Source organism: Ambystoma mexicanum, chromosome 6q (assembly GCF_040938575.1).
Source record: "Ambystoma mexicanum isolate Mex_15411 chromosome 6q, UKY_AmexF1_1, whole genome shotgun sequence".
Lineage (NCBI taxonomy): Eukaryota > Metazoa > Chordata > Amphibia > Caudata > Ambystomatidae > Ambystoma > Ambystoma mexicanum.
This window is the reverse complement of record NC_090937.1, coordinates 1,139,524,894-1,139,547,617: the sequence shown is the minus strand read 5'-3', so window position 1 is coordinate 1,139,547,617 and position 22,724 is coordinate 1,139,524,894. Positions and strand designations below refer to the sequence as shown.

General features: G+C 46.0%; 1 protein-coding gene across 3 annotated transcripts in view; it reads right to left on the bottom strand.

Annotated features, from left to right (window-relative positions):
- The window catches only part of GUF1 (GTP binding elongation factor GUF1), a 719,613-nt gene that overhangs the window by 446,176 nt on the left and 250,713 nt on the right, over nucleotides 1-22,724 (bottom strand). For all 3 annotated transcript variants that reach the window (XM_069631727.1, XM_069631729.1, XM_069631728.1), the window contains one exon: nucleotides 2,951-3,034. In XM_069631727.1, coding sequence (XP_069487828.1) covers nucleotides 2,951-3,034 — 84 coding nt within the window. The remainder of the gene's footprint in view (nucleotides 1-2,950; nucleotides 3,035-22,724) is intronic.

The following is a 22,724-nucleotide window of genomic DNA, read 5'->3' as shown; positions in this document are numbered from 1 at the left end:
ACATAGAGGAACTTAGAGAGTAGCCAATGTACTAACCACCCCGCTCCTGCTTCCTTCAGCACACCACCAAACACTATACACTGGGCTAGCGAACCAATACACTAACACACACCCACCACAAGTAACACAAGTTTTAAAAAAAAAAAAATATATAAAATAAAAAAAATAAAATCGAAACATACTCCTACTGATACAACAACAAGCCAGTGCACACAACCTGAAACACCATCCAATCTACACATAAAACACACTGACACACTCCTACATAACACAGTCACATGAAAACGACCAAGGGATTAGACGTTACCCGTATGGATACAATAAGCCTGTGCAGGCAACCAAGCATCCGCAAGGCAAAACGCACAGATGCCAGTTTCTCCTGGTTCTGGACCTATCCTATCACTCTTCTCTCACTAACCAACGCCGTCCTATTTTTTTTTTTTGCAGAGCCAAATGCGTGCCTGGAGACTGCGCTTGGGTGGTAGCGGTGCACCGTATTTATCAACATAATAGAACTTATGGTTTACTCACCTGAAGCACTGCTTTGATTTTATATTGTGTTACTTAGGTAAGTACTATTTCAAACTAAGATTTAACTTTAACCATGTGCATATAAAATAAATAACAATGTTACTATAACTACAAGTGTGTAAGAGTTTCTTTGGGTTCATGTATTCATTGTACTTACCTAAAGTTCACATCTCCCTCCTAAGATAAGACTGGCTGCTCTGCCATACTACCAAAACCTTGAGTTGCAGGCGTATACTACAAGTAGGGGCCTGTATACCAAGGGATAGTTTTGTAAAGTCTTAACACAGGCAGACTTTAGGAAAACTCCCCCCCAACAATCATTCCGCTGCTCCTCCAGGGGAGAGCCGTACTTTTCGGTCCAGGGTCCTAGACTCTGGAATTCTCTTCTATGGCACCTTCATAACATGACAGACCTCATGCTATTTAAAAAATCCCTCACTACGGTTTCATTTAAGTAACAGCCACACTGCTTTCATGGTCACGGTAAGGCTAAAGTTTGACTGGTGCACTTTCTTTACACGCTTAAATGTGTTCTATGTTGTCATCTGCTCCAAGATGCAGTTAATTCTGCCAGATGATAGCCTACTACACAATATAGCGCTATGTAACATGACATGAAATTCTACCTCGTAGATGCATTTCTTCTTAATATGCATGTATGAATGTATGTATGTGATTCCTTTTCATGAACCAAGCTGAGACGCAACAGAGCGCTGTATATGGGGAATGCACCCATGGGTTACAAGTAAAGGTTTGGGGGCGGTTGAGCCAGGATGAATCGGGAAGCAGGGGCCAGGCGGCACTCCAGAGGGGGTGGGGATATGAGGGTTGAGTGACGATTTCAGTGATTGGCGCAATTTTCTTTATAGACTTGAGGCTTCAGTTCCTTTCCAAAGGTTGGGAGGGAGAGGTCAATATTCTGTGTGTTCTGAACTTGTTCCAAAGACACGGTACATGGTAGGACAAGACCAGTTTCCTTGTTTCTTCTCTCTTGCAGTTCCAGGTTTCCAGTCCAGCGGGGTTGTGGCTTCTGTTAGTGCACTTACCCTCAGGAGATGGTGAGTTTCTCAGCCCGTTGATGTAGTTTGATTGTGACTGCTTTGTAGGTGATGCAGACTGTCTTGAAGACTATGCATGCTGAAAATATTAGAATGGGGTGATGTGGTTGCATTTTTTCTTAGTCCTGTGATGAGGCATGCTGCAGGATAATTTTCAGATGGGAGAAGGTGGATCTGGGACTGCTGCGAGTGGGGCATTGCCACAGTCAAGCTGGGAGATGAGTTCAGCTTCTAAGCCGGTTCTGAAACTCCGGACAGGGATAAAAGGCTGGACTTTGTGGATGATGGCATGCTGCTTGAGTCTTTTTGGCAATGTACCTTTGAATTAGAGGTCACAGTCAATGGTAAAAACAAGAGATTTTGCAATGGATGAGAGTTACGTTGTGAATCCGTGGAACTTTATGTCAGTCAACCAATTCTGGACTTGGGCATGATTGAACATATTTTCTAGGAAATGGATTTAATTTTTTGTCCCATTGAGTTTCAGGTAGATGCTTGACATCACAGCTTAAATAAGGGACAAACAGTGCTTGAATCAATGGCAGTTTATTTTACTTATTTTTATTGCTCATAGCGTTATTTATAATGGGAGGGTGCTAGCATTGGGCTTGCTGTTTTACAGAGATGCGCTGTACTGTTGGTATAGAGAGGGTGGAATGCAACAGGATAGGTAAACCTGGGTGCCATCTGCGTATGGGTGTATCTTGAGGTTCGTGTTTGGTGAAAAGATCTCAGAGGCCTCACAGAGGCTCCACAGATGTTACATGTAGAGTTTGAAGAGGACTGGGGACAGAATGGAGTCATGTGGTATATCCTACTTGAGAGGCCTTACTTCACAGTGTCCAAAATATGCACAAAGTCTACTGTGGTGGTGGTCGGCAAACCGATCCATGACAATGGAACCAATTCATTTACACAGATTAGTAACCGTGTAAACCAAAAACGCATACTTGCAAGTGTTAAAACGAATGAAATTCAGTTAAACGTGCCTTGGTTTGTGGAACATGGTTTATATTTGTCAGAATCACAAGAGTATTCCGGAATTTTGTTTTAAAAACAAAAAAAAAAGGTTTTATGTTTTCAGGATTGAAACATATTTAAATGGGGTCGGCTCCAACAAATAACCTGGATTGTGCAAAACCACCCACATAGTTTGAGGGTAACAAAAAGGCAGGCATAGGGACAGTACAATTTAAAAAAAACACATGCATTAAAACGAATAATTGGCTTATTTGCAGCAATCTCTTTACTAAGGTATTAAGGTTAAACATTTCTGAAAGAACGACCTTCCAATATCTACAGCATCCTAGTGATAAAAGAATATGTATTAAAAAATATAAAACTGGCTTCACATCTCTTACCCGAATGCAGTTCTCTCTTGGAATGTCAAACACCTTTTCAATTTGTTTTTCAACTCTTTCTGGGTTGGCATTCTTTAGGTCTATCTTAAAGACAAATCATAAAACACTGAAGCATTAACACTAACAGGTTTACCAGATGCCAAATAAACAGTTTGTTCTGCCGATTGTAGATGGCAATGTGTGTGTCTTTTCAATGTTGATACATTGTTAAATTAATAGTGAAGGATAATTTACAGCCAACAGTGAAGGATATACAAATTACGTTATACGGTTTAAGATTGTAGCATCCCCAAATACATGAGAAGTGAAGAAAAAAAGAACTGGAATTTCAGAATCCCGATATCCAAAGCAGGTGGTCAAAAGATATTGAATGCCAATTGATACAACTTAACTACAGCAAAACTCAATACTAAGGGGACATCTAATCTCGAGACTGATCAGCGCCTTTGTGGTGCCCCAATTGCCAGAGACTCAATGTGCAGAGTCTTACTTAGTATCACTGACTTTACATATAATGGAAGACGCAGAACATAGGCGTTAGTAGGTGGGCATTATGACGGAATGAGTCCATGTTGCGTATCAAATAGTTACAAATTACGGAACAAGGGCTGGTATGAGAATGTTGTTCATTATAATTGTCACAACAGTTGAAGTGTACAAGTGCCTCTGGTCAATTTGGGATGTCAAAGACCTCCAGATATGCCAAATTTCAAGAGAAAGACTTATTATGGTGAAGCTGCTTAGGGTTTCACATACGCTTCGTATTATATCCTGTGTGTTAGTGACAGACTAAACAGGGATCCCTCAAAATACTTGTTCTCGCAATATGGGGATTAACCCCTTAACTGCTGAGGGTTTTTTCTCCCAGTGCCGAAGACATTTCGGTATGTTGACTTTCTTGTTACAAGTGTTATCCTTGGACCCTTTTCCTCCCACATGAAGGTAGTTGTAACGCTACCAAGGATTTGTGGTTTGCTGTAGTGGGGTGTGAGAAAAGAACACATTTCTTTCTTGTAAAAGCTATGAACAAAAAGGTTTGCAGTTTTGAATTCGCCATTTTCCAAGCGTTCAAGAACAGGTTGTGTGGAACCAAGAAAATATATTTTTCATAAGTGTTACTCCAGTTTTTATTATTAGAGGTAGGCACATTTTCCTTTTTAAATTGGACATGATTGCACGGAATGGAAGAGGAGGGTAGGAAAGATGAATAGAACCTCAGAAAGGCATACATTTCTTAAAGTTGATTACATTTAAAGTTCATTTGGGCAGATCAGGCAAGAGCCATTTACCCTTAATTCCTGTAATTTGCCAAAAAATTGCAAAAATGACAAATAAAAGTAGGACATGTTTACACTTATAAGGTCATTTATTTATTGGACATTTGCATGGCGCATATACACAATAAGACATATTTTGGCGGTTGTAGGGACATAGGAAAGAAACCTACAAAAACAACAATAATGGCTATATTGGCCTTGTGACAATCCTACAGTGCAAGATAAAGGTGTCAAGTGAGGGGGAGCAGGAGAAGTGTAGGAGGGGGTGCCCAAAAAAGTGGGGGTGAGTAAGTGCTGGGGGGTGGGAGGGAAGGGCAAGATGGCAAGTGCCAGGAGAAAGAGAGGGGAAAGGGCGGTACGTGCGATGGACATGGTGGACCAGGTTCGGTTAGTCCGGGGAGAAGGTGCCAGAGGGCAAGTGCTGGCAAGGGATCCTGGGAGGACTGGTCTGGCCCTGTATGATTCAGAAGGGATCAGGCCCCAGTCGCTGCGGCAGATGGATATTAGCAGGAGAGGTGGAGAGGGAAGGAAGAGGAGAAAAGGAAAGTCTTGAGAATTTTCCAGAGCTTAAGAAGATCCGGCTCAAGTCTGAGGGGGGCAGGGAGACTGTTCCACAAAGGGAAGAACCTGCTGATGAAAGGGATCTACCGCCAACTTCCTGCTTGGAGAAACGTTTGACCAGCAGAGAGTTTGGGCCAGATGACCGAATAACTCTGGCAGGGAGGTATTTAGAGAGGGAAGCTGGATGTAGAGAGCTCCCAGGCCCCAGACAGTCTTGTGTATGATACAAAGGGTCTTGAATTTGATCCTCACGGTCACTGGATCCAGTGGAGAGAGTTTAGGGCTGGAGGGATGCTGTCCCTGGACTTGAGGCCAAGGATAAGTCTTGCAGTCCTTTTCTGGATTAGCTGAAGGGGGCAGAGGGAGGCGAGAGGCAGATTGAGGAAGAGGCTGGTGTAGTAGTAGCTTCCATGAATATTCAGAAAAGCAATGCACTGCTACACTCCCCGACTCTTCTTGTTAGGAAATCAATTTTTCATAAGGTTTCACAAAACGAGCAAAACCACAAGCATTAACCAAGCCATGGTACACCGTATTTTTATGCTCACGGCCTTAAGTGACCAACTTAGCATTTGAAAATAATGAAAACCAATGGGGTGAAGAAGGCCAATAAATGTGGATGGTTCCTAGATTGGGGTGACCTAGGAGTTTGGAAGGACCTTGTGTGAGTAATTCACATATATTTCCCCTGGACCGAAATGCATTGGACTTTATTTAAAGCACCGGTGTCTGTGAAATGAAACTTTCCTTTTTATCGTTATCAAGTCGATCACTCAGCCAAGTTTGTAGAAAGGAATAAGGAATACAGAACTGAATTTTTAATTTTTGTATATGAAATACTGAAAATCATATGATATTCGATTTTGGGAAATGTATGTGAGTTACTCATACAAAGTACTTCCAAACTCCTCGGTCACCCCAACCTAGGCACCATCCAAATTGTACTTCTATAACGCACAGTGCAAGTGAGCGTATCTTGTCTACAGGACCACAAAATCCAATAAAAGGTTTGTGAAATTCTTTTCTTAAAAAAGAATTTAGTGACAACCGGTGCCCACTCAACCCGACCCTCTTTATTTGAAGAATGCAAAGCATACATTTTTTGAAAGAACACAGGCTGGCCTTTTGAAGGGTAGGTGACTTGCGTAGTCCACAAAAGCCCGCAGTGCCTAAAGCAGCGACTGAATGCAGGGCACATTTGGGAAATGAAAGGGTTGTGCAACGAAGCACAGTAGGAAATGTACGAAAACATTATCACAACCAACAGAAAACAACAAATGTTCTACCGTCCCACATTCCCACAGGTGTCCCGATACAAATTGTAGCTCATGTGTGGGTGCACTGTCCCTGGCCTTAAAGGAAATGGCTAATTCACAAAAGGAAAACAAGGAACCAGAAACATTTTCAAAAAGACGACATGTGGGAATTCAAATACACCCAGCATGCATTGCTGGCGCCGCAAGAATCTTCTACCCAGAATGCACAGTATTTTGAGATATTTGCTACTGGAAAAACAATGAAATGCTCAGCAAACCATGCATGACCTACCTTGGCATATTGTCAGGGGTCTCTTGATAAAAACCCAGCACGCCTCTTGATACTGGACCCGTCAGCAGCCTTTGATTTGGTGGGCCACCAAATCCTATGCAGGCACCTAGCCTCAATCTCATTTCTCAAACATGAGAGTGTTTGCCCCAACAATGCAGCCGCCCCCAGTCACTTGTGGAGTACTACAAGGCGCATGTGTCTCTCCAACACTTTATAACATATTCACTAAAATCTTCACCTATCTGCATGAAACTGTATGTAAGCATAATTGTAACCTGTAGTTATCTTATGCACCCTGTGCAAGCATCCTTCCTTTTAAGGGTAACTCTGATATCTATCTTAGCCGCATGTAACCTGTACATATCCTATGTAGCCTTCAGCCATCTTCTCTCAATGCTGCAACCAGCGCCTTGATGCCTATGGGTTTAGCATGCTTAATAAATGTAAAAATATAAAATAAAAATGGTACCTCACATCCGTGGGTCCGCTGGCCTGGGCAGAAAGGAAAGGAATAAACTCCCAGCATGGAAATGTTCAGTGAAGAGCATATTTGGGCTTGCGGCAAATACACGCATTGAGGGCTCTGGCATCACAACCACCAAGGGATTGAATGGCAACCCCATGCAATTTTGGAAAGGATAAACCCAGAGGTATCCAAATACATCTTGCTTTTGTTGATTGCAGAAGAATGTTTTACACAGAATGCACGGCAAATAGGAAAAGTTGGAAAAATAGAATATTTTGATGCAGACAGGGAACAAAATAATGTTTACCTGGCCACATTCACAGAGGGATCGCAATGAACACCGTACCTCACATGTGTGGGCGCTATGGAGGAGTCCAAAAGGGAAAGGGCTAAAGTACAGATATGTCAGGTGCTCTGAGAAAACCAGATCGACGTCAAATTTAGGCTTGCAGGCAGGGCAGACATTTAGGACTATAGAGTCACACCCACCAAGAAAAGAAAACACCTGTGGGAATCCAAAGAGGCATTACTTGCTTGTTTTGCTCGAGAAGTTCTTAAGCTGAATGCCCAGCAAAGTTTAAAATGTAGAGAAATAAAACAATTTTGTAGATATTTGCAACAAGAAACAAGCGGGCAACACCACATGTTCTACCTTCCCATGTTTGCCCAAGGGTCCCGATGAAAACAGTATCTCACACGTCACATGTGTGGGTGCACTGACCTGGGCGCAAAGGGAAAAGGCTAAACCACTAGTACACCAAACACTGTGGGAAGACCAAATCCAAACTGTATTTGGCCTTGTGGACAACCTACAGATTTGGGCCTGGGGTGTAACAGTCACCAAGGAAAACATGGAACCCCATGCATTTCTGAAAAGAAGACCCCTGTGACAATCCTAAGAGGTCTCACTTGCGTCAATCCCCAGAATGTACTACAAAGTTGTAAATGTGACCAACAAAAAAACTCTTGCAAAACGCCATATGTCCTACCTTCCCAAGTTCACACAGACGTCACAACGAAAATCAGACCTCACATGCCTGGGTGTGCTTAGCTGGGCGTAAAAGAAAAAGGGTAAACCATTGGTATGTCAACTGTCCCAAAAAATCTAAGATTCATCCTGCCCCACAGATGGGCATGGGGTGTCAACAGCCACCAAGTAAATCGGGGAACCCCATCCATTTCTGAAAAGAAGACACCCGTGGGAATCCTAAGAGGTCTCACTTGCGTGAATCGCGCTAGAATTTTATAAACAAAACGCACTGCAAAGTTGTAAATGTGACAAAAAAAAAGACTATTTTCACACCTGTCCCACCGGGAAATGACCAAAACACATGTCCTACCTTTCAGGTTCATGCCCATGTTCCGACGAAAACCAGACCTCACATGCGTGGGTGCGCTTACCTGTGCGGAAAAGAAAAAGGCTGACCATCCCCAATCCCAGCGGCAGTCCTGCGCAGCCCCGGCGGGGTCCCCATCCCTCCCTGGAAGAAAAAGCTGTAGAGCTCAAGGATGGCCGGTGGTGCTTCCCGTGACTGTGGGCGCTTGCCTCCCAAGTGGGTCGACTGTCCTGAAGCCCAGCGGGGCATGGCAGTTCTTTGCCAGGGGGTGAAAGGCCCTTCCTGCTCAGGCCCATTAGAATGCATTGCACTACCAGATGGCTGCTCTCTGAGGCCAGCCATCTGGTATTTCCCACTTGGAACGAATGGCAGGACAAGATGGCTGGGCTGCTCTGGAAATCTAGATTGGTGTCAATTTGACATTTCTTTCTCCAGTTGGATCTACTAGGTGCCTGGACAATTTTGCCAAGACCTCCCCCTCTGTCACCCAGGGTACACAGATTACAAGAAAGCTTAGTCACCTTCCCCTGGATTACTGTAGATGGTGTGTATGAGTCCTGTCTGTGCTCCACTTGGTTCTTGCTGCTCCAGCCGGGCTCTGTGTCGAAACCACCGCACATGCACATGCCGCCCAAGGGCCGTGACCCAAGCAATGCCCAAGCAGAGCTTGGCCAACTGGAGGTGCTCTTTCGAGAAGCCAATGTTTTTTTTTCCAGGCAGCGGGATCGATTTGGCGCACTTGGTCTGTCTAGGAGAGAGGGTGGAGGGGCCGGGGATGGGAGGACCCCCAGTAAATTTATGTCAATTTCCAGCACTGCCCATGCACCAATACAAAAGAAAAACACACACACATAAAATGTTACCCGCCCTACGGCCAGATCGGCAACAACCTGCCAATCAGCCCTCACGGAGGGCATAAATTACATGCCTGATTCCTTTTCGGATCCAGAGGGGGAAGAGGACTGCTTATCTGCCAAGTAGGCCCCCCCCCTGTAAAGACCCCTCGGTCTAATGGCAATTGCTGCTCCATTGGGTGGCAAAATGGTGGAAAATACCCCAATTTTGCCCCTCCAGGGAAGCAGCAAGGATTTGCACCTCCTTGGGGTGTTTCCTGGGAGGGCTGTCCAACAGGCCCAGGGCCAGCCCTCTGATGATGGCAAACGTGCCCCTACATACATAGTGGTATGCTGCTCTGCCTTCCTTGGGGGCAAATCAGTGCAAAACGGCACCACTTTGCCCCAAAAGAAGACAAAACAATATTGTGCCATCTTTTCGGTCTCCCATGTGGGTCGACTGTCCCCAAGCCCAGCGGAGGTCCGGGAGTGTTGAGAATCGAATGATCCTCAACCAGCAATCTGCTTGTGCGAGGACATGTTGGAAAGGGGAGAGCCTCAACTTTCAGACAAGCCCTCCCACAAGCAAACCAGGCAACAACTGTCCAAGAAGCACGCAAAAGCATGTCTGCTTTATTTACATGCTGAAGCCGATGCGTCAGTATGTAAATATCATTTCCGTGTGACGTCAGCGCATGTAGCATGTGCCAATGTCATCATGGCTGCCCCCCCCGACCCCCATTCACAGAATGGGAAGTCTTCTGCTTCATAGCCTGGTGGTCTGGAGCATCAGCGCTCCTCCAGGGGAGGGGGGTGATCCGCCTCCCATAGTTAAGCAATAAAAAGGACAAAGTATCTTGACCTCCAAATCTAAGGGGTTAATTAATTCTTGCGGCATTTTTGTAACTAAATTAGGATCACGGTAGTCACTTCGGGTTTGTCTTTCAAAGGCCAAGGACAGGTAGGGACATCAACTGTTTTCAGGCAGCGCTGCCAGGAGGTGTCATCATTTCAGTCCTTCCACCGGCTTCAAAAATCCCACTCAGGTAATCTGGTTTTGTCTTGGGAAGGCCTCTGCATTCAGTCCCATCCTGAAAAGGCCTTCTAAAAGAGATGTCCTAACAGCTATTGATGGAATCTCAAAATGCTTTTCTCTGGTAAAACAGGCTCTCTGGCTTTTCTGCTTTCCCAAAACTATCTCTTGTTCCTGTGTGTTTGGGTTTAACGCCATAGGAAGCTCCACCATTGCAACGTCAGTTGACACTGCATTTTTGGTTTGGGCAGAGAGTGTGTATGGGAGGATTGGTCCAAGAGACCCCCCTCCTCTGCATCCTCTCTCCCCTGCGAAGTCCATGGCTCGTCAGGGGTTCCCCCTGCCACCAGGGCCCAGGTGGTGGGTGGACCACTGGCTGAAGACATTGACCAAACATGCTGTATTTAGCTAGGTCCTGGAAACCATTTTGTGAAATCAAGATGGTTTGAGCCCTGTGCACCACAGCGCGGCCCCCACCCTTGGAGAGTCTCACTTATCCCTGTGGCCGCAGCTCCCTGGCAGATCTGCTGAGAGCCCGTTCCCATGAACAGATGGACATGAGCTAGTGTTAGATGCAAACACTGTAACATTTCACCTTCCGCAGTGTATCACTGTTCCCAGTATGACCCGGCCAGCAGGACCGGGGTGGAAAAGAACTGTAAAATGGTCCCTTGACAAAAGCAGAGCCCCCAAATACTAATGAGCAAACTACCTGTGAGGAAACTCTTCTCTCCATGACCCTTCGGACTAAAAACATGTAACCTCCATGAAGATGGCAGAATGTGTGCTTATATGGCATTCGGGTTGAAGTACCCACATCCCCGTAGCTATGTGCAACTGGTAAAAGTGACCCGGGGCTTTCATGTTATATGTTTCGCCGAGAAGACTGCACCCCAAGGTCCCATGTCATAACTGAACTAATGCTGCTAGAGTGCAAAGGAAGACAAATACAGCCCTATTGGGAGCTCATGTAAGTGGTGCACGAAAATGCACAATATGTATGTCCAAGCTCACCATGTGTCACTGCCATCAGTCCTATTAGCGGGTTGTTCCTGTGTGCTCCACCAACCTTACTACTACCTCGCTTACCGCACATGTATAGAAATATAACAAAATGTTGTGGTTGTTAAATACTTAGCATATAGGTAACGCATTTGAAATGGCCATGTAAAAAGCACCAACAATGTTGAAAACATAAGCTTTGAAAAGACTCAATGAGTATTGTATATTCTATGAATGTTTATGCCTCTTCCACTTAAATCCGCAACACACGAGGAAAATACCTCTGTGGGCATATGCAAGGCCACCCCCCCCTTCCTCCCCATTGAAGCCTGCCAGACGAAAGAGCAGGGGCCTGTGCTACTCCGCTCCACCTCCCCCAATTCGGCTGGAGCCGCTTCAAACATTCACATTCCCCCCGCAGCACCCAAGGCCAAGGCCTGCCACCTGAATTATTTACAACCCAGCAGTAAACCCCGGCCTTAAACACAGATCCGAAGGCGCCCTTTCTTAGGCTCCACGACCCACCGGCTCACCTTAGGTTAATGGCTCCTGTGAAATTAGGACACCCAATATTATAGCAACACTACAGGAACACATTCATAATGACTTCTAACGAGACATGATAACTCGGACAGCCCGTCCCTTGCCCTGAGACCCAACCTCGCGACCTATGAAACCCGGACAACAGGACGATGGTAACCATGTATTGATGTATCACCAAAAGACCCCCCTCTAGGTGCATTCCTCCTGTGTTGCATTAACCTGTAGAATAACCTATTGGAGGATTTATCGGGGAAGATAATATTGCAATGTTGAATGACTGCGGTGTGCGTGGCCTTAGGGCAGAAAGCCAGGGAAGACGTTCATCACTGACACTGGTCACGGCTGGCACAACAACACCATCCGGATGAACCCAGCTGACCTGCCCGGCCCAGCCCAGCCCACAAGGGTAACCAGTGACATCCACCGACCACAGCAAACCACATCGCAGCAGCACCTATAGTTAGTCGTCGCCACCCAATCCCCACGAACTTGTGCCCCTATAGCATGCAGGTTCTTATGACGTTTTTTGTAAATATATACGCCTGTCTTTGCTATTGTCAGACAGAGCGCTCTCGGAGTTTGCAGAGTCCTTTGCATGCCCTATTCTGATTGATAAACTCCCATTTAAGCTCACCCGCACTTTGTCTTAGCCTTATTCCCATCTTGGGAGAGTCCATTATTGTCTCTCATTGAGGGGAGGATCGTGCTATCTGGGGGACGCTCTCGCCTTCAGTGGTGACCCCGAAAGCGTGATGATTATTTTCTGCTAACATACATATATCCCTACCGTTCCCTTTGGCACGAAAATCTCCGGTCGAAAAGGGATACGTACGGTGCGCCGGCTCCGGAAGGCTGCCCGCCAACGGCGACCGGTACGCTCAGAAGTGCGCACTCAACAGAGAGAAGGTACGGGATCCCGCTTGAAAAATCCCCTTTGAGTACCGCTCGCCGGAGCCGGGGCTGACCGTTGAGCGTACGGCAACACTGCCTGGACGGACCCAGTTTCGGAGACTCTCGGTTCAAGACGGGCACGTGAGTATTAAGTGCGAGCGACCATAAAGGGAGTAGGGGAGGAAAAATAGTACAGGGAACGAGGTTGGTTGAAAGGGGACACTTTGGGACTACTAAGAACCACTCTAGACTTTCTTTACTTTTTCTTTGCATATGGCCATTAGGATTAAGAGGTGAAAAGAGATAAAGAGACGGGAAACTAGCTCCGCGAGGGGGTATAAGGCGGTGCCGCATAGTGCTATCTTGACTAGTACTGGGAATATATGAAGAAGTGGAAAATGAGATAAAGGTGTCTGGTAAAGGAAGACACGGTGAATACATTAGTGACTGCTATTCTTTCTATTCTTCTCTCTGGGCTTACGACTACAAGACGAATTCATATCAGATTAAGACGGACAGGGACAGCTAGCAAGGGAGGAAAGGGATTACAAATTGAGCTGTGAATAGAGTGTTGCCTATGGGTGTGTAAGCATCATATGCGCCAGAACGTATTTGTCACGATGAATGTGTAAAAGTGGTCATAAGTGCATAATTATGGTGTGGTTATGGTAAGTGTGACCAGAAGAAATTTTACACGGAAGAGCGCAATGCAATAGAGTGACTGTTTCTTTTTGATTTTTTGGGTAAATTTGCTGAAGATATTGATGGTGTACGAAGGGTGGTTTGCTTTTGTATGTGCCCCCTAAAGTATACAGAATAGAGGCTGTGCGCGGCCATTCTTGTATTGTACAGGTGGCGGAAACACACGCAGGTCCCCACGCGCAGTGATACACAAATACTTAGATATATCTGGTGATACATCTATATAAAGATATATATAGATATACATTAGTATCGAGCAACCACGAACTATAATAATAATAATAATAATAATAATTAGGCTTTTATATAGCGCTACAAACCCTCAGGTATCTGAGCGCTGCTTATTATTACCCACGGTGTGTGGTGCTCATTTATCGACCTCGGAAGGATGAAAGGCTGAGTTTGGCCCCGCCGGGATTCGAACCTGCGTTAACAGGCTCTGCACGGGTGTCAAAGCGGGCGCTCTACTCGCTGTGCCACTTGACCGGCTTGGGGGCGGAAACACCATTAGCACATATTTGTAAGAATCTACCTGGGTACGCTGAACGCATTAAGAAATATCACGATCAGTGGATCACTGAGCTGAAGGGGGAAGGATTACCCCAAACATGGCCCGAAGGGGGATCATTTGACAAGAGTGTCCTAGATATGGTAGCTACATGCATTTGTTTGAAATACAAGGGGAAGCAGCTACATAATAGGAGAGACATATTAGACCTATGGAGATTGTTTGAAGAAATACCGCCACCTAAGAAAAGGGAATTAGGTACTGATCTGCCATCTACCACTGACAATCCATTATTGATACCAAAAGATGACAAGGTGTTACCAGAAAGGGAGTCACCGGTAGAGGTAACTAGATTGTACCCAATACTAATTAAGCCAGTGCCCGCAGAAGGATACAGTGACCCAACATATGTACCCCCAACAACAGTCACTACGACTCAAGGGCCAACAGCACCCCCACCGTATGAGAGTCATAGAGAGCGAGACCAGGTAAGTACACCAATAGTGAACATAGAGAAACTAACAGAAGACCTAGAGTCCAGGCTCTCTATAGCAAAAGATGAGCTCTCGAGGATAAAAGGTATATGTGAACAGACTGCGATTAATGCTGCTAGGTCAGAGCCCACATCGAGAGCGCAGAGTCAGGATAAAACTATTGAGGAGGGGTGGAAGAAGGGGGAAATATTGTTTAGGGTACAAAAAGAACTGGCCCGAATAATTGAACTAGAGGAGAGGGAGGAGCGCACTGACGATGAGATAAGGACTACAGGAGGTAGAGAGGAGCTATTGTGTGATATAGGAGAAGACTTAGAGGAAAGTGAAAGATTAAGTATGGCAATGGGAGGAGAAAGTGAGGGGTTGGATGGCGCATGTTCAGGGAGAACTATGGAAGAAGAGTGGGCAGGACGACTAAGGAATAGGTTGGGGAAAATGGCACCACTAGGAAAAAACAGAATGAAGGTGAGTGCAGACAAGACAACAAAGGGGTGGTCACAACTCCCACTAATACACAGGGGAGGAGGGAGGCCGAATTACATACCCTGGGCTCAGATGGATAAGGCCAATTTGTTAAAGTTATTGCCCCCGCTATCAGGAGGGGCAAGCAAGTGGATATATGCATTCGAGAAACACACAGCCGGGGTACCTCTAGCAATAGGCGATGTGAAGAGTCTGCTTGTATCCGCAGTCGGGGATCAAGCTGACAGAGTATGGGTAAAGGCTGGCTTCCCGGGAGTAACGTTAGACTGCGATCGCCATGATGGCGCCTCTTTTAACACAGTATGTGCCAGGGTGGGGGACGCCTTAAGAGAGACGTTCCCAGACACCCCAGATTTGCAGTCAGTCATGCAATGTACAATGAACGACGGGGAAGATGCTATGGATTACATTTTTCGGGTCCAAGAGATGTGGAGAGCAGAAACGGGCACGCCCTGGTATCAATCAACATCATTATTATTCTACTTCATAATAAAGAGGGGGCTCCCTAAAGAGGTACAAAAAGCACTTGACAAAATTGCAGGTATTGAAGCAAAAGCATGGCCCGAAATACAGAGCATAATAGTTCACCACTGTAAACGAATAAAAGAGAGGGAAAAGGAGATAGCGCAGAAAAGATTGGCAGACGAGGCAAAATTAGTACAAACGAAACTTGTGAAGGTCGCTGCAGCCGTAGCCGCGCTCCCACACAGCAGGGAGGGAGAAGAGGAGGAGGAGGAGGGGCTGGTAGCAATACAGGGGAGGATGGCAACGAATTGGGCAGGAGCAGGGCAACGACAGTGGAACGAGCAGGAGCAGAGTGGAGGTCCGCAGTGGCAAGAGTGGGCCCCTCGAGGAGTACGAGGTATGTACAGGGGTCGAAGAGGGGGTGGACAAGGGTACGGGGGAATGGGAGGAAGTGGATGGCAAGGTCCCAGAGGTGCGCAGGGAAGCTGTTGGAACTGTGGGAGGTGGGGGCATTTTTCCAGAGAGTGCAGGACTAGAACAAACAACGGACTTCCAGAGAAAGAACACTATGGCAACCCTCACCCGGGAAGCCCATTTGGTCTTCCAATGGGGCGACAACAGAGGGAACAAGAGCAGGGGTACCCAGAGCAAAGGCAAGTGCATCACTACAGAACACAGAATCACCCACAAAACAACAACACTATGCACTACACCCCAGGCAACCCTCTTGCAACGAATGCAAATGGAGCCCCAGCACCAGCCCCCTATAGTGGTGTGTCAGTAGTTTCAGGAAGTGTGTTCAACCAGGGGGGAACTATGAGACAACCAGCATAGGACAGCCCACAGAGAACACTTGCGTGTCCTGTTCTATCTACAACCTACGATGCAGCGGAGGAACCATTGGTAGGGGCGCAGATAGGAGACAAGCAGTTCATATTCATGGTGGATTCGGGAGCAGAGAAATCATGTATTAGGGAGGGCCGGTTTCCGTTATCTAACCGGAAGTTAGAGACGCAGGGGTTCTCTGGGGCTGTAATTGATGTTCCTTACACAGAAGTTTTGGATGTGACAGTGGGGAGTAAAACGGTAAAGACACCCTTACTGTATTATGAACAAACGCCAATAAACCTGCTCGGAAGGGACCTTCTTAGCAAGCTTAACATGACAATATCATTTACAGAAAGAGGGATAGTATGCTCGACACCAGGAATATGCCCATTACGCGTAATGCTGGTAGTGCAGGCTCGGACAACGGCACCGGAAATACGTGGCATGCCAGTGGACGGCACCGGAAATACGTGGCATGCCAGTGGACGAGAGAATGTTCATCGAAGGACGAGAGAATGTTCATCGAAGGCTTAAAAACGCTGGCCCAAGTAGTCCCCGAGCTAAAAAAGTTGGAGTGGAGAATACCCGCAGAATTTATCTTCCGCCCAATAGTGCGCCCAGACATAGCACCAGGGTCAGTGGTATCCTTAGACCTGCATGCTGTACAGATATCAGCGAAAAGGATTTCAGTGATTGGGATGGACATAGATGGGTGTGAATGGCGCACTGTACTGTGCATCAATGCTGATATTGCCCTACGGGACCTATCTGATGAGGATCTCTTTTCTGATGCGGAAAATGATGGCGAGATAATAATGGAAATAGCAATGCCCTGTGACATTTTGATTCAGACTAGACAAGTTCCCGTACAGTTGATGGCAGTGGTGGGAAGGCCACCGTCCTTTTTTGACGATGACATGCGACTGGTACCAAACAATTTGTGGACAACAGGCCCCCATGATGTAGGTTTGTTGCATGGAGTGACACCAGTGGTAATAAAGCTCAAACAAGGGGCAATTTAGCCCCGAGTGAAACAATATCCATTGTCCCGCGAAGCTGAGGAAGGGATAAAAGACAATAAATGCATTGTTAGCACAGGGGATAATAGTGCCTTCAAACTCCCCATGTAACACCTGTATCTACCCGATCAAAAAAGCAAAGGGAGGGGCTTGGAGGGTGATCCAAGATTTACGCCCCCTAAATGATGTCATACAGAAAGAGTTCCCTTTAGTCCCGAACCCTGCTTCAATATTATGCAGCATCCCAAAAACGGCATCACATTTCACAGTGGTTGATTTGAAAAATGCATTCTTCTCCATCCACTTGGCAGAAGAAAGCAGATACCTGACAGCATTCACATTAGGGGAAAGAGATACGAGCATTGCAGATTACCTCAGGGATACTGTGAAAGTCCAAGCATATTCAACCGCATACTACACGAAGACCTGGGTAATTTATCAGTTGAAAGCACGATCATTCAGTACGTGGACGATCTGCTCGTCTGCGCACAGAGTGAAGAGACGTGCAGAAAAGACTCAGTAACACTTTTGACGCTGCTAGCAAATAAAGGGTACAAGGTGGACAAGGGAAAGCTGCAATACTGTCAGACGGAGGTGCTGTACCTGGGACAGCTGATATCAAGAGACGGGAAAAGAATAATCCCTGACAGAGTGGAAGCAATAAGGTCAGTGAGAGAACCCACAACAGTGAAGGAGATGCAGAAATTCTTGGGAATGTGTAACTATTGTAGAGCATGGATACTAGATTATGCAGCCTACACCAGGCCATTACTGCAGGCACTCAAGGAGGCCCAGCAAGAGAACATGAAAATAGAGTGGTCAGAAGAGATGAGTGACTCGTTTAAGTCTCTAAAAGAGCTGATTTCGAGTGCTACAGATCGCCAATCCTAATTATGAGCACAAATTTTACCTGTTCTCACATTGTAAGGGAACCCTTATGACAGCTGTACTGACACAAAAGACTTCCCTAGGACACAAACCATTGGCTTACTATAGTGGCACATTGGATGCGGTGATGCAAGGCCACTTCGCATGCGAGCAATCTCTCGCCGCCGCCGCGTTCGCCATTGAGAAAAGTGCTACAATAGTAATGGGGTGCCCTGTCACGTTGTTCGTGGAACACTCATTAATTGCAATACTTGAAAGATCAAAAAGTACACCGACCACACAGCGAGCAACTGCTTATGAAATAATATTGTCCAGCGCCAATATTCACGTGGTACCGTGCAGGACAGTAAACCCGGCAACATTCATCACAGAACCATGCACACTAGAGGACATGCAAGAACACAATTGTGCAACTTACACAGGAGAAACAGGGGAGGGCCCGGTGGTGTGCGAAAATGCCCTGAGCGAGGGAGAGGTGTACTCTGTGGATGGGTCAGCGTCAATTGACATGGACACAGGAGAGAAACGTGTGGGACTGGCAGTAGTGAGGCTAGAAGAAGGTGAGTATGAAGTACTAGTACAGTATCGCCTTCCATCACATTTCTCAGCACAAGCAGCAGAACTTATTGCCCTATTAGAAGCATTACATGCAGCTAAAGGATGTGCAGTAACAATATATACAGATTCAGCCTACATGACGACAACAGTACATGGAGGTCTAGCGAGGTGGGGGCGGAGGGGGTTTCGAAGGGCAGATGGGACTTCAGTGCAACATGCTGAACTACTGAAAGAATTGATTGAGGCCCTAAAAGATCCAACAGTGGTAGCAATAGTGAAGTGCCAAGCACATACGTCCAACACAGACGTTGTATCTTTGGGGAACGCGGCAGCAGACGCTGCTGCCAAGGAAGCTTCATATTTTGAAAGACATGGAGCAGGTGAGTACCTATTACAGCACAAAACGAGCGAAGAGCTCCCAGAAGGATACAATGCCATGCCCATATCACAAATACTAGAGTTACAGGAAGGGGCCAGTTGTGATGACAAGATGGTGTGGGAAAAAAGAGGGTGCAGCCAATCGGCAACAGACTTACTATGGTGCCAAAATAACTCAGGAAAAGTGGTAATGCCCGTCAAACTGTTAGAGATAGCATTTCAGCAATTACACTTTCCCGCGCATAACACCAAACAACACATTGCAGCAGAGATACAAGAAGACTGGTTCGTGCCATGTCTCCAAGAACACATATCTAGATTGACAATGGAGTGCACAACGTGCCAAATATATAACTCTGGAATGACTCAGGGGGACAATTCCAAAACCCATAGGGCCCTTCAGAGAACTGCACATTGATTATGCAGACATGAGGGAGAGGTGTAATGGGGCACGCTACATGATAGTGGTTGTATGTCCATTTTCGAGGTGGGTGAAAGCAGGCCCATGTGCACGACCTGATGCTAAAAGCGCTGCAAAGTTCCTAGTAAGGGAAGTGTTCCCGCGTTGGGGAATTTGCAACGTAATTCGCTCGTACAACGGCACTCATTTTGTGAACAAGCTCTTCAAAGAAGTGACCACGTTATTGGGAATAAAACATAAATTGTGCTCGATTTATCATCCTCAAAATAATGGCGTTGTCGAAAAGATGAACGGACTGTTAAAAGGGAGACTGTCTAAATTGTGTTTCTCGTTGAAGAAAAACTGGATCTACTGCTTGCCCCTTGCACTGTTTGAGCTGAGGAATCAGCCGAGCAAGGACCACCATCTGTCCCCACACGAAATTGTGATGGGGAGACGGATGCACACTGCACATTCCCCAGTACGCCAACACTCAGATGCACACAGAAGCGCCACGATATTGGGAGATGAGTTCACAGAATACCTGAAGAAGCTAACTAGGGCAGCGCGTGCAATCTCAAAGCAGCTCTCACCACCATTCACAAGGGAAGAAGGAAACACGACGGTCTCCCATGCAGAACATGAAGTACAGGCACAATTAATGCCAGGAGAGTTCATTTATGTCCGGAGCTTTGTGCGCCAGTGGAATGCCCCAAGGTTCCATGGGCCGTACGAAGTGGTATTTTGTACCCCTACAGCTGTAAAAGTAAAGGGGCTCAAATACTGGATACATTTGACAGATGTGCGAAAGGCATATAAGAGTGTACAGGAAGAGGTGGATGGGGAGGCGCATACAACAGCAAACAACAGTAATAAAACTGATGAATGAACGTGAACAAGTGAATGGAGGAGTGTAACTGACAGACAAAAATGTTAACGAAAGAAATTATATTACAGGTTATCGATCGAGATAAAAAAAAAGGGCGTTCAAGTGTAAATAACGATGTGAAAAATATGTATATTGTCTGCTCCCTTCTCTGTACATTTCCCCCCTCCCCTACCCAACCCATCTCCCTTCCATGACCTCCTGGCACAAACAGTGCCAACAAAAATGTTTACATGCACGCACTTAATGCACTTTTATATCTCAAACAGGAACTACCATGGCAACAAACGGGCAGCCTGCAACGAATAGATTGATTAGATATAGAGAAGTTTTAGTTGAAAGATGTAGATATTCATTTGAGTGTGGGTTGTCTGTATGCATTACATAATTTTTTACAATACTGTTTGGCTTGGTTACTTATTGGTTTATAGCGTTCATCTCTATCGAGATGAACGAGGGGGGAGGGAATAACGGGATTAATGCGACAAATGAAACCACAACTGTAAATACTAAAGAAGGTGATTTTTTGGTATGGGACGGATCTAAACTTGTATGGGGATATTACACGCCACCACCCAATGTTGCCATCTCGCCAAATGAAAGATTGCAGGAAAAAATGCGAAACAGCGCAACTTCCCCGCCAAAAGAATCTAATTACAACGCCCACAGTTTAAATGATTGAACCCCTCTGTTATATCATGGTTGTACAACACGCCCATCAGCGTGCCCACTCCCGCAACAGAAAACACACTGCTAGATAGTATGAAGAAAGAGAATGAAAAAATGACAGTGAAATATGAAGCATTATACAATGACTGGGGAAAGGGGGGCGAAGGGGAGAAAGGGGGACCCACACTATTCCTCGCCCATGAAGCTGGGAAATATCTTAGAAATAACAGAAGGAAAAGGGAAGTGGGAAGGAGAAAATATGACGAATATTATGGGTTGGGGCTGGACAAAATGGAAGACCCACGACACCCCCACCAGACAAATAAATGGTATGCGGACATGAGTGCAACAGCTAAGCAAACAACAAATGAAAGCTGTTATGTTTGCTCCCTCATTCCCCATGCTTCAGGTACACCCAAAGTACTGCTGCCTAAAGAGTTGCCTATTGTCGATGCCCAATGTCTCCTTCATCTCACGTTGTGCAGAATTAAGAACACCTTCCAGGCACATGAGGTAACTTTTAAAATGCTGCAGAATGAGAAGACATGTTATCCGAAGACGGTAGGAGTGATGTGTTTGAAGGAACCATTTTTTATAATACAAGGGATACTATTTTCAGAAAATAAGTGGAAAGATGAAGAGATAATGTGCAAAGCTGAAGCGCTGCGAGGTGTGGCACCAGAGAAACTGCAATGGATAGAAAAAACTTGCACACCAGTCTGGAAGGAGCACATCTAAAAATTGACTTGGGTAACGGCCATTGAAAAGCACTTCAAGCTACAGAAAGAAATAAACTATGAACTGTATTTCAAGGGAGACAGAAAAATCATCATGGGGGTAAACAAAAATTACAACAAGACCCTCACCATCCCAGATATGAGAAGGGGGACAGCGGCCCTCATGGACACTTATTGGGTATGTGGCAACCAGGCATACCTGCACCTCCCACAATCATGGGGTGGCAGCTGCTCATTGGCCACCCTACACTCCGCACTAATGGTGATACCGGAAAGCCACATTGATGGGAGCAAGAAAATGCGAGAGAGACCCCAGCAGAATGAGGCCCAGCCAACTGCAGAGTCACGAGTATATGTCCTGACTTCTGGTAACAAGGAGGAGGTGCTGTCACCAAACAAACGATCATCGAACTACATATCAAAAGCATCATCAGAGCTACTGGCACAGATCCCGGATAGATATCGATTATTCAGCTCTGCAGAAACTTTCTTTGCCTCACTCATCCCTAGCATCCAGGCACGGGCAAATGCTAAATGGCTCCAAATTACACGCTGGGAGCTGATCCAGCTGGCGAATGACACTGAAGAAGGATTTAACGTAATAAAGGTGGAACTGCGAGCACTGCGGCTGATGACCATGCAAAATAGATATGTCTTGGGCCTGTTGACAGCAATGGACGGAGGTGTTTGCCGAAAAATTGGAAGTGCCTGCTGCACTTTCGTACCTTCCGAAGACGCAGATAATGGTTCCTTGTCCCATGTGATCGAAGCAGTACATAACTTAGGAGAAAGAATGAAAATGGAAGGTGGAGCAGAAGCAAGCACATGGTTCGACATCTTCTCCTGGGTCCCATCATGGCTGGGAATGACTGTTAAATTTTTGATGCCGGCAGTAGTGTTCCTCCTTTTTATTTTTTGTATGTGCCAGGTGGGTCTTCGATGTTGTGCTAACGCCGTACCAAACGGTGCAATGATGATGGTGACAATGGGCAACGCCCGCGGTACGATACAAAACATGCAGGAAGTACAGGCACAAACAGGAACAGATAACACGCCAAGATTCCAGATGGTGCCCATATACCACAGCAGGGATGTAGTAGATAGGCTATGGCACACTACAATTAAAGAGCGCCGTGAACTTGAATGGTATGAGGAGGTGTGGGTGGACTTAGAAGGGGACAGTGGTTGTATATATCTGACCTGCACCCCGGACGAATATGCTAGAAGAGGAGGAAGCCTGCGAGGAGTGTGTAGGGCATGGATGCCCA